A 12957-nucleotide genomic window follows, 5' to 3' on the forward strand; every position below is an offset into this window, starting at 1 on the left:
TCCTTCCTTCCTTCCTTCCTTCCTTCCTTCCTATCACTTCCTTCCTTCCTTCCTTCCTTCCTTCCTCCTATCCTTCCTTCCTTCCTTCCTTCCTTCCTTCCTTCCTTCCTTCCTTCCCTATCCTTCCTTCCTTCCTTCCCCTTCCTTCCTTCCTTCCTTCCTTCCTTCCATCCTATCACTTCCTTCCTTCCTTCCTTCCTTCCTTCCTTCCTTCCTTCCTTCCTTCCTTCCTTCCTTCCTTCCTTCCTTCCTTCCTTTCTCCTTCCTTCCTTCCTTCCTTCCTTCCTTCCTTCCTTCCTTCCTTCCTTCCTTCCTTCCTATCCTTCCTTCCTTCCGTCCTATCACTTCCTTCCTTCCTTCCTTCCTTCCTTCCTTCCTTCCTTCCTTCCTTCCTTCCGTCCTTCTTCCTTCCTTCCTTCCTTCCTTCCTTCCTTCTTCCTTCCTTCCTTCCTTCCTTCCTTCACTTCCTTCCTTCCTTCCTTCCTTCCTTCCTTCCTTCCTTCCTTCCTTCCTTCCTTCCTTCCTTCCTTCCTTCCTTCCTTCCTTCCTTCCTTCCTTCTCCCTTCCTTCCTTCCTTCCTTCCTTCCTTCCTTCCTTCCTTCCTTCCTTCCTTCCTTTCCTTCCTTCCTTCCTTCCTTCCTTCCTTCCTTCCTTTTCCTTCCTTCCTTCCTTCCTTCCTTCTCCTTCCTTCCTTCCTTCCTTCCTTCCTTCCTTCCTTCCTTTTGTCCTATCACTTCCTTCCTTCCTTCCTTCCTTCCTTCCTTCCTTCCTTCCTTCCTTCCTTCCTTCCATCCTATCACTTCCTTCCTTCCTTCCTTCCTTCCTTCCTTCCTTCCTTCCTTCCTTTCGTCCTATCACTTCCTTCCTTCCTTCCTTCCTTCCTTCCTTCCTTCCTTCCTTCCTTCCTATCTCTTCCTTCCTTCCGTCCTATCACTTCCTTCCTTCCTTCCTTCCTTCCTTCCTTCCTTCCTTCCTTCCTTCCTTCCTATCCCTTCCTTCCTTCCTTCCTATCACTTCCTTCCTTCCTTCCTTCCTTCCTTCCTTCCTTCCTTCCTTCCTTCCTTCCTTCCTTCCTTCCTTCATATTGAGCTGCCAATTGTGCTGTGGCATGGCTTCTTCCTGGCAACTCTTTTTAAAGCACTTTGCCATTCTTTCTCTCTTTTTTCCAGCTTGAATGCAGGGGGAGGTATATTTATGCTCACCCAGAGTACACATGCTGGGACTTTGGGGTTGCCTCTCCTGTTGTCACCCCCAGGAAATTGCCTTGGCCCTCTATGGCTAGAGCTGCGACTATTCTTGGCTTCTTTGCAATAGCTCCCTTTTCTGGAGAAAGAAACCAGAGCCAGAATAAGGGTGGGGGAGAGTGGAAAGAGCAAGAAGCTAAATTAAGAGCGTCTGTTTGAATAGAGGCCTTTTTGTCTTGAGTTTATGGAGTGAGAGGCTGGGGCTTCCTGCTACACAGGAAGCGCAGATTGGAACCAGATTGGTAGGAGAAGGGAGGGCCAGCAGGAAGGGGGGGGGCGGGCTTCAGCTTTTCAGGGCTTGGGCTGTCAGGCCTCTGTTCCTTCCCTCCTGGTTCAGATCATGCTGCATGGCCCCAGGGCTTGGTTACACCCCCGCCATCTAGCATTGCCAAATGTTGTATATTTTTAAAGGGTATCTCAGATTTCTAAACAGCACAGCTCTGCAAATGGCCCCTGCGATGACCAGAGATGCAATACTTAATGTGGTGAAAGGGGGTGGGGGTGGCCTTGGTAATGAAAGTTTGTGACATTTTGAATTTGAAGAAAATCTTCTCTGCAGCCCTAGTTTATCCAGCTGTGGAGGGATTGTGCCTGTACCAAGTATAAGCAGGATACCTCAAGGTGCTTAGAGGTTGTGGTGTTCCGAAGAGAGGCGTGATGCTTTTCACTGTGCAATTCTGAAGCCTCCTTTGCGTAGTTTTACGCAGGGTTCGGTGAAGTTTGCCTTCCTCTTTAATTGTCAGTGCTTTTACCAATGCACCTCTTCCCCTTTCTCAACAACAGATTTGATAAGGGAGATAAAGATGGAATAGAGAGGCAACATCTGTGATTGTCACAGTTGGGAGCTTTCTCCGTAGATGCACGTCTGGATCTTTGGAATTTAGGAAGCTACCTTATACGGAGGGAGACCATTGTTCCAGCAGGCTCCCTATTGCTGGGAAGGATGGACTGATGGGTTTGAGAATGGAATCTTTCTCTGCAAATCTAGTGGAGGCAGGCATTGAATCACAGAAAAAAAAGTTCCCTTTTGAGGCACAGTCTCCACACGCCTTCCACAGATATGTTCAACTGGGATTCTCATCAGCGTAAAATCTAGCTGGGAATCATGGAAGTTAGAGTCACAAAGATCTCTGGATGGAAGACACTTGAGGTAGAAAGGTTTACTGAGCTATGCTACTCCCATGGCATGGTTTGCAGTAAAGAAGCCACAAAAGGTTCCTGACTGAACTGTTTACCCTCCAAGTAATTAGGTTGAGTCTGTGATCAGAGGTCTCATTAACCGTTTTCACTACCATCCCTCCCACTCAAGTCATATACTTGACAGCTGTTGATGGATTTCAAAACTCTGTTAACAAAAGGGGTCCTACAGACCTGAAACCTTACTGCTGCTTTTCTTGGCACTGCCAACATATTAGAGAACAGCGACCGAGAAGACAGGGTGTCAAGTCTGTATTACCTCAGAGCAGAGGGGGCCATTTAGGAGCATCCATCTTGCTTCTTTTTCAGGGGTGAATAAAACCCCTCGAGTTAAATCCTGATTTTATTCCCGACGTGTTGCCTATGTGAAATTGGAGTGGAAAAGGGAGGAAATGGGGGAGAGGAAAAGGAGCAGCAGCAGCAGCATCAGGAGATGGGAAGGGGGATAGATCTGCAAAAGGAATGGAGAGCTGTACTGAAGCCAAGAACTTGTGGAGTTGATTAAGCCGCATATGGGAGCCATTAGTTAGCAAGGCTGGTGATTGGGGGAAGGCAGCTCTTATCCTGGCGCCAAAGGATTTCTCCCCCCCCCCCCCAAGATTCATTGGAAATTTGTTTCTCATGCTAGAGCAGATTTTGGGGTGGGGGATGGGCTAGGAAACGATCTTTCAGAGAACTGTGCAGGGCTGACTTGAGTAGAGAAAACCAGAAAGAATAACGCTGTGGCGTGGGAATCAAGAGTTTTGGGAGTAACGGTTAGCTTGGGACCTCAATAGCCCCTCTTCCTATTTCCACATAATCAACTCACTCTCCCCGTCTCCTTGTAGCCTTGGCTTTGAAGAGTAATCTTTTGACACGAACAAAAAAAATCCCCGAAAGTCCTTCCTTGACTATGGACAGGACGGTTTGATTTCCACTGTCCCTACTGCCTGTGGTTAGTCCCTTGGCTCTAGAGGCAGAGAAAGGAGAAGAGGAAGAGATGAACAAGAGGCGCAAAGGTTTCCCAGCAAGTGTGAGTTGAGAGACTGAGTAGCCATATGGCTCCTAGGCTCCTGTTCTTGTTACTAGCAACGTAAACGAGCAAATGGAATAGGCCATATGGTCCCAAATGGTCAGAATAAGCTTCATTAGCCTCATATGCACTTGAGGATTATTTCCTATAGTTTGGGGACTCTGTTGTGTACAGTGATTTAATCTAAATTACATGATGGTTTTTCAATTACAACTCTCTGTTTGATAGCGCTGTGCATCTTGAGTTCCCTATCCTTCTCCCCATGCCTTTCTTTATTTGCTTCTATGTGGGTTTGAAATAAAATAGGCAAGTGTTCTTACCTATTCAAATTGTAAATCCACGCACCATTGCTAACACAGCTCACTTACTAGTGAAACACATAGATGGAAGAAGGTTGATTCTTCTGAAAGGAATTCCTGTCTGTAAGTTACATATCCGTGTCACCTGTTCTGTGTGGTCCAACCACCGATCCAAATTGGTCTCAGAATTTGTGCGTGTGCAAGCCATATGCATAGAGGAAGCGGTTTTAGATTTGATGGATACATGGAAGATGGGAAGCATGGCAGTGCTTGATCTAGTCAAGAATCTATGGATGGAGGAAACATGTGGGTACCACGACTGTACGGGAATTTTAAAAAAACAACTCAAGTTCACATACACAGCAAAGTCAGCTATCTGCATTCCATCTGAAGTTCCTGCAAAGTTGGTTCTATTTCAACTGAAATAGTCCTGCACTAAACCGCCTTTGCAGGCAGCCCAGGGGAGCACTTGTGGAGACAGTTCGGTTTCCCCCATTTTGTACTTCCACCATTGGGGAAAAGAACAGGGACAATGAAAGGAGCCCCCAAGTGGGCATCCCCCAGGCAACGGTGATGTCACTGGTTGTTTCTTTCACCATGGAAGAGGTTCGATGCTTCCAAAATGGAAGCATAGTATAAGGGAGGAAATAGACTATCCAAAGTGGCCTGTTTCTGATGTTTACAGAAATGGACTTGCTTTGGCTGCTGTGCGCTTTCTAGTGGGAAGATGGAGGATAACTGAGAACGGCTTTAGCCGTTCATACTATATAGGTGACTATATATACTATATGTACTATATTGAGACCAGTGGTGGGATTCAAATTTTTTTTACTACTGGTTCTGTGGGTGTGGCTTGGTGGGCGTGGCAGGGGAAGGATACTGTAGAATCTCCAGTCAGAGGTGGGATTTGCAGGTTCTCCAAACTACTCAAAATTTCCGCTACCGGTTCTCCAGAACTGGTCAGAACCTGCTGAAGACCCACCTCTGAAGGAGACATGTAAAAAGGCTCTCGGCTGCTCCCCTTGAGTACCAGGATAGGGAAAACTACTTCAAAGTGTTCCAGGAAGCCTTGCAATATTGCAGGATGAGTCTTGGATTTTAGTGCTGCTCCTACTGAAATCATCCAGCCTGAACAAGAAGGCTACGGTAAGACCCAGAAATTTTCTGACAGAACAATCAAGTGGTGGAACAGCTTGCCTTCAGAAGTTGTGGGAGCTTCATTACTGGAGGCTTTCAAGAAGAGATTGGACTGCCATTTGTCAGAGATGATGTAGGGTCTCCTGCTTGGGCGGGGGTTTGGATTAGATGACCTACCTACAAGGTCCCTTCCAACTCTGTTAATCTAATATCTTGGAAGCAATCCTCCTCCTTACCCATGTCTTATATCAGGGGTCCCCAACCACCGGTCCGCGGACCGGTGCACGTCCGTGGAACAAGTCCTACCGGGCCGCTGGTTTGCTGGGCGCCGCCATCTTTTTGACGAAAAAGTGCTTCCCATTTCCCGTGAGCTTTTCCGGGATAGAAAGCTCACACCGGAAGCACTTTTTCATCAAAAAAGATGGCGGCGCCAACTAATGCCGGTACCGGGCCGCGCCATAAAAAAGGTTGGGGATACCGGGCCGCGGCATAAGAAAGGTTGGGGATCACTGTCTTATATGACTTTGTGACATTATATCAATACCATCTGCTTTCTTTAACCTGGATATTATAATCCAAAATCATCTGGAAGTCATGGCACCCGGTACAGGAAACTTTTTAAAGCCTTCTGAGACCCTTTGTGTGTTGCTGAGAAAGGTTCTGAACAATAATGTTTTGGTTTGTCCTGTGATTTTCTTTTACGATTAAAATTAAAAAGACCAGTGACCTTAAATTGCGCTATGTGAAAGAACAGTAAACCTGACATGCCATTTTTCTTTTCTTTAAAAAAATTTTTTTTTATTAAGTTTTCAAATTTTAAAAAACATAAAATAAAACTTTATACATTGTTATCAACATCAAGACATCTTTTGTATCTCCTTAAATTTTTCAGTATATGTATTTACTTATTCCTTTACCATTACACCTTACTCTTGCTATAAATCAATATCTTTTATCCTTACACATCCATCTTCTCTATGGTATATTTACATATTTACATATTCCCTCATTCTTTTCCTAATTGCCTGACGTGCCATTTTTCATGGGAAAGGGAGAGAAATGGGTACAGCTCCACCTTCAAAAAAATATCCTAACAACTTTCATACATTAAAAAAAAAAACCTTCATCCATACACACAAAAGAAATCAACCTAAGAAAACAATAAACTAAATGCACAAAAAAAGAGGAAAAAAATGTCAAGAGATTACAAACTATGCATACTCCCATTGAACCATATATAAATGTTTAGAAATCTAAGTTAAAGAAATAATAAATGAGAATAGTCTTTTTATTATAAAGCAACACTGGAGCTTCCATTAGCCCTTATCCTACGGAAAAAGAGTTGATTGAACCAAGGGATGGGATATAGTTTTTTAGGTAGGCACAATGAAGAAGTGACCTCTTCCATTAGAGCGCTAAGCAGGAATCTAGTAGGGCGTCCATAGGGCTTTGGTAGATACCAATACAGGTAGTCCTTCACTTACGACCAGAGTTAAGCCCAAAATTTTCTGTTGTTAAGTGAGATGTTTAAGTGAATTTTGCCCCATTTTACAACCTTTCTTGCCACAGTTGATACGTTAGGAACACAGTTGTTAAGTGAGCCTGGCTTCCCCGTTGATGTTGCTTGTCAAAAGGTTACAAAAATTGATCCCATGACCTCGGGACACAGCAATGGTCACGAATCAATGGCCAAGCATCTGGATTTTGATCACATGATCAAAGGGATGCTACAAAGTGTGAAAAACGGTTATAAATCACTTTTTTTTCAGGGCTGTTGCAACTTTGAAAGGTCACTGAATGAACTGTTATAACTTGAGGACTACCTGCACTCTTGGATTTAGACAGAAGAGGCAAAATTGTCCATATCTGCCATTTCTAAAAACAGAGAGGATTTGCTTAGGAGGCTTATAGAAATGATGCAGCCCAAGCCAGTTCCTCCCTAACTGACCAGTCAGCTTGCCCAGGACAGTATCCCTTTGTGCCGCCTGACCCCCCCCCCCCAAGATGTTCCTCCAGCCAGGGCACTTCCTGCTATGAACTAATAATCAGCTCCAATGGCTCCCTTGTTACTGGATGGGACGTTTCTTGCCTGCTTTGCCTAGGGCCAACAATGCAAAGAGCAAAGGGGTCTGCAAGTTTTTGGGGCCTCTTATGAAGAAAAGGATAATTGTATGTTGTCAGGACGTCCATTCAATGTGTCTTTGTGTCACAGAAAGCTACAGAACATGAACAAGTAAAAAAAAGAACCCTGTAGGGTCCCCCTCTCTCTGTGCTCTGCATCCAGTTTGTATATCCCGAGATGAGAAGACAAGCCGGAATGAACCAGATTATCCAGCGTTGGCTTCCCATGGGAAATGCAAGAGGAATGACTTCCTCTGCTCTACATTATGGCATTTCCCCCCTCTGGTTTTGGATATGTTGAACTGTCTTTTCAGGAGGAGGACTGGTTTTCATTGGAAGCCTGCCATTTCTGTTTATCAGAAATTCTGTTCTGCCCTTTCCTTGAAGACTCTCAGATGTGTGTGTTTTAGTCTTACGATAACCTTGCGAGGTAACTGAGGGAGTTGAAAGGAAAATGACCTTCTTGGCCAATCTAATTCTGGCTTTCTTTATCCTAATCAAATGCTCTCAACCGCAGCATCACCGTGGCTTTTGGGGTGGCAATGATTAATTTTCCTTGCGGTTTGAAATGCTGGGTCTGATTAGAATTGGTCAAGTTATTATCTTTTATCTGTGTTGGTTTTTCTTATGTTCCCCTTGGTTAGATTAAAGAGCCGCTGTTTGATACCTAAAACCTCTTCTGTGAAGGTATATTACAATCCGTTCACCTCTTAACCTTGTTTTTGATAAGACGAACAGTCTGAATTTCTAAGGTCCTTGGCTATAAGATTCTTTCCCAACAGCTATTTTTGTTATTAACATCTCATTAGAAAATGAGCAATAGATTTTGAACCAGACATAATGTTCATAATTTAGGGTGGGGGGAAACCTCGTCTGTATCCTCTTGTTTTACTAAAATGATCCGAGTAATACAGATTACTTGGAGCTAATATTTGGGGTCGCTGAATTTACCAATCCACCAGTAAGGTTCCTTCAAGCTGCAATGTGTAATATATTCATTTAGCACTAAGTCCCCCCATTTCAATGGATCTTATACCTTAGAAAATATAGTTGAGCATATAACTTTGGATATAAGTATATCCATGGGGATATACTTCCAAATGAATCTAAGGTTTGACCCTTTCTGTTCTTTAAGAATTGGCTTTTCTGAAAGCTGCCTGTTGCAATTTTCTTGTACCAGCTGGGGTAGGATTGTTCACACAGATCTTTTTTTAAAAAAAATGATCTCCATGTGACTGATAAAGTAGACTTCACAAAGCTTATACTGTAATAAATGTCTAGCTTTAAAGTGCCCCGAGAGGCCGAGGCTCTTTGTTGTGGTATGTTGCAAAAAGACTTAACTTGCTATTTCTTCTTTCTTCCCAGTATCAGCAGAAGACATGGAATTGCTGGGACAGAATTATTGTGCCTGGTTTTAATTCCAAAGGAGAAGTTGTTACCTTGAGAGACATCTGTGATCATATCCAGGTAAAGGCAATTGTTCCAATTTCAGGAAAAAATTCTGGCAAATGCCCAGGGGTGTAGCTTGGGGTGTTCAGTCCTATGCTCTACTTGTAGTAAGAGTGTTCTCTTCCTTCCTTAGCAGGCAGGGTTACCTTTTCTGTGCAGAGGGTTAGCTCCCTAAATGTGTATATTTGGCTTTCCAGTGTTACATCCAACCTCATTTGTGAACAAACATAAAGATGACTTTCATCCAATGTTTCACATACAGAGACCTTATGGGATTCTATCCCAGTGCCATTTTTTTCATTAGCCAATATTGTGTTCAATATGCTTCCTGCTCACAGTAAACTCATGTCTTTCAGCCTGGTTGTCCCAACTCATTCGTTTTGTTTAATCCTTCTTCATTGTTTTTCATTTTCATTCTCATAATTGGATGTCCTGTATTTACACAACTATCCATCATCGTATTCTTCCAGCTCAGCCTTCTCAAACTTGGTCACCCTCCAGATGGATGTTCTGTGATTCCCCAAGAGATAGCTAGGCTAATTTTTCATTGCATGCTAAGTACAAAAACATGTGGCATTTTGAAGAGTATCGTACTCATTAGTCCACTCTTGGGTAAGAGTTGGAGATTATGAAGTTTTCAAACACGTTTGCAGGCCATCACGTTAAGGAAGGCTATTCTAGATCTTTTCTGTGTTCCCCTCGGCTGTTCCAACTTTATCTTGGTTTAGTGATCTTCAATTAAAGGATTTTAATGTGATATTGATTGCGTTGACTGTTTTTCATAGAGGGAGCATGACCTTGTGCCTCAGCAGTTGCTATTTGGGACAGCCACTCTCTATGATAAGGAAGATGAAATCAAAGAGCAACAGCCTCCTTTCAGGTAGGAATTTAACAGAGATATATCCTTAAGAATTTAATAATAACTTATAATCTAAGTGCTACAAATTGTCCCCAACCCCCTTTTTTGTAGCCTCTGGTCCTCCCTTTCTCCATACTGCCTAATTTTAGATTCCTAACAAACACATACAGTAATAACTTGGTTGAAACGTAATAGATTTCACATCATTAGTTAAAGTCATTTCTCACAGACTTCAGACTCCTCTTATTTTCTATGTATCGCCAACCAATCCACTGGAGATTTTGGCCTTTAAAAACCTGTTTATGTGGGCTCTCTGGGTTTAAACTTTTTTTTTTAAATAGATCATAATCAGAGTCTTGAGATTGCCTCCCTGCATGAACAACATTTCAGAAGGCATCCTGTGATCCGTAGAGAGATATTATAGAACCCTAATCTTCATAGCTTCAGCCTCTAGTCCCTAGAGCAGAGCCATTGGTGAGGGTCTATCTAACCAAGGCAGGGAAAGCTCTTATGAATTGAACTGACAGAAAAGACTTCTAGTTTGGAGGCCCATCTGTAAAAGCTATGCCCAGCTTTAAATTCTAGGCTCCATTCCCTCTCTCTCTCTCTCTCTCTCTCTCTCCCTCTGTGTATGTGTGTGTGTGTATAAACACATGTGAGGCTGTCTTTCAGCCCTAAAAAGGCTTCCGTGACAATTTAGTTATTAAAACGCTGTTTTTAAAAGCAGAAGAATATAAAAACAGATCAAATGAAACAAGTTCAGTCTCAGTTTAATATGAAACTATGTCAAGCTTCCCAGGCTTTCAGAGTCTCTTTCGATTAACCCTATACTAAGAGTGGCTGTTGGTGCCCCAGAAAAAGAAGGGCCTGGTTAGACAATCTCTAGGAATCCTTCCATCTTTCTTCCTTCTGTGATTGCTGAGGCTGAATATTTGCTCTGTCTGGGCCTCCGCTTGCCCGGTTTTGTTGGCTGGAGAACAGCCCACTGTCCAGCTGTGCTTGGGAAGCCGGTCGGCAGAGGGATCCTCAGGAGTGAAGGATAGGGAGGCCGTGGCTACCCCATCGCAGGGCCCCTCCAAGTACAGCCTGGGTCCTGTATCTGCAGCAGCTGCAAAGCCTCTAATGTCCCTTCCCTTCCATGCCGGGTAAACATCCTGCTGTCAGCACCTCCTCCTCAACTTCCTGGGGTAGACAAAGCTCATCCCAGCCTCAAGCAGGCCCTTCTGGGCTTCTGCCAACCAGAGGCAACTGTAGTCTCTTGCTCTATAATCTTTCCAGACTCCCTGGCAGCTCTCCTGCTTTCAGCACACTCACTCTCCTTCTGTCCACACCCCCTGTGCAAAACCAGTCTGTAGATTCTCCCAGGCAGATGCTCCACTCTCACTCTGCTGCTTCCCAAGGAGAGAGCAAGAACGCCTGCCTGGCTTTCTGCTCCAGAGGGCTGGTGAGGTACCAGGTGGAGAGCCTGTGTCTGTTTGAGAACCTCAGCTGGCCTGGCCAAGGGAGGAGATCCTGGAAGCTGTTGTTCAAAGATATTCCCCATCCATGCTCCATTATAAAAGCTTGGAGAGAGATGGTACGGTGTTCCCGCTCCTCTCCTGATGGAGGCTGACATAAGTTTAGCCCCTAGATCTGGAGCACCGTTCAGGCCGTGCTTTGGGAACAAAGGCAACCAGGAAAAGGAAGCACGCTCCACATCTGGCTAATTGGATGCATCACGTCCTCCAACAACCACTTGCTAAGTAAAAACAGAGCGAGAAACTGCCTTTATTTCCTGCTTGAGGGTTTCCTCAAATGCATTCTGTCAACTGTAGATGAAGCAGAATACTAGACCGAGATATGATTAATTAAGCTTTGATGCATCCCAGGCTTGTGCCAAAAGCAACCAATGAAATCAAATCCCTATGTCGTGTTAGGTACTTCCCACCACAGCTCTGACCACACTTCCCATACTGATTCCACCATGCAATTATTACAAACACGTGCTTTTAAGTTTTCACTACCTCAAGCGACAAAGACCGTCCGTGCTTGTTGACTGCTGAGTTCTTCCATGTTCACTTTTTGTTTTTCTTTCGCAGCCTGACGGAATTGATTCGTAAAATCACTGGAAAGCCAATCCCCAAGGAGTGCCGTCTCTTGATATTGTCCATGGTCTGTGAAAACGAAGAACTTGATGATGAATTACCACCTGTTCATGTCATGCTTCAAACCAACCAGTAGTCAGAAATAAATTACTTGTGCAACAGATCAGAAAGGAAGCAATCTCATTCAATCAGACAGAAGCAGTGACAGTGGCTGGTCTAAACACAAATTAAATGTGCTTTGGTGAAGGGATGAAGTGATGTGCCCTCTCCAGTGTACCAGCTTAAATTTGCCTGCAGGAGTTATCCTACCCCTGAGGGCCATGAACAGATCATTTGTTGGAAATGAATATGAAGTGCATCTTACAGAACTTCTTTTGTCGTACCCTGAATCTCACTTCTTCTGTTCCTATATCACATCAGTTGGGTGCGTGGCAACATTACATTAACCTGCTCTGCTTTGCCAGAAAGTTTATTGAACTGGCGTCCTCCTTGAGCGTTGGCCTATGACTTGTAGGCAGCACTGCAAATGTGGGTGGGGATTCGGCTCGTTGTAGTCCAACACAGCTGAAAGGCTCCAGGCTAGGAACATCTACCTTAAAGGATGGGATATTTTCATTATCTCAGCACCGAAAGACCTAATCTTCAACGTTCAACTAGTATTTCCAACTAGATGAGAGCTCAAGGGACACACCAGGAGAGGTTTTGGAAAGCCAGTCGCAATTAGAGCAGGCAGCGTTGGGCTAGATGTAGCAATAATCAACCGGAGTACCTTCAAGCTTCCAGCTGTCCCTGTCTTTTGAATAAGTGCAATGGGAAGAGAGACATCGGAGTACTGTGAGATATTTGAGAGGCATTAACTTGTGCTGTAGTTGAGGGCAAAATCTGATTTTAAATGCCTTGATTGTTGATTGGGCAGCGTGGCGCAAACCATTGTCTTTTTTCTTACAGTAAGATAGGGTTATCATGGGGATGAATGAGACTTTGTAAATCATTCATTATGCATGCCGAAAGGAAGATCAGAAGCTGCCTTATACAAGGGCTTCATCATCTGGCTCGCTACCTAGCTCACTATTTAACAATTATGGATGGAGTTCTTTTAAGCCCTACGTGCAGATACCAAGGTGGACTGAATGGGCATCTTGCATTTAAAATACGTGCTCTCCCAAGGTAGCCTGCTCCTGATTACACATTGTTGCCAATGGAGTTGATAGTGCCCATGGCTTTTCAGGATAAACCACAGCCTCCCTGATTGTTGGCCACCTGGACTTCGGGAAGGAAATTCACTGTTGCGGATAGATCCAGAAGAAATGTGTGTATTTGTAAGCAAATTGCTTTGCTGTATTGTCCATCTATTAGTTTTAGTTGTTCTGTCCACTCAGATCCGTCTTCATTGTGACAGCTCTATAGATACCGGTAGTCCTGAACTTAGGACTGTAATGGAGCCTGCCCATTATAGTCATAAGTCATGATGGCTGTAAAGCAGGTTATCAGGTGACCAATCTGATTATACAAGCTATTTTTTGCAGCAGTTAAGCGCAGCCATTGTTCACTATGA

General features: G+C 44.0%; 1 protein-coding gene across 4 annotated transcripts in view; it reads left to right on the forward strand.

Annotated features, from left to right (window-relative positions):
- The window catches only part of UBA7 (ubiquitin like modifier activating enzyme 7), a 53021-nt gene extending 41456 nt beyond the window's left edge, over window positions 1-11565 (forward strand). For all 4 annotated transcript variants that reach the window (XM_087955020.1, XM_087955021.1, XM_087955019.1 and 1 more), the window contains 3 exons: window positions 8376-8477; window positions 9245-9339; window positions 11397-11565. In XM_087955020.1, the coding sequence (XP_087811146.1) occupies window positions 8376-8477; window positions 9245-9339; window positions 11397-11538 (339 nt within the window). In that variant the 3' untranslated portion in view covers window positions 11539-11565. The remainder of the gene's footprint in view (window positions 1-8375; window positions 8478-9244; window positions 9340-11396) is intronic.
- Window positions 11566-12957: the final 1392 nt, after the last annotated feature.

This window comes from Notechis scutatus, chromosome 2, assembly GCF_049901735.1.
Source record: "Notechis scutatus isolate UNSWTSFEM ecotype Mainland chromosome 2, rNotScu1.2, whole genome shotgun sequence".
NCBI lineage: Eukaryota > Metazoa > Chordata > Lepidosauria > Squamata > Elapidae > Notechis > Notechis scutatus.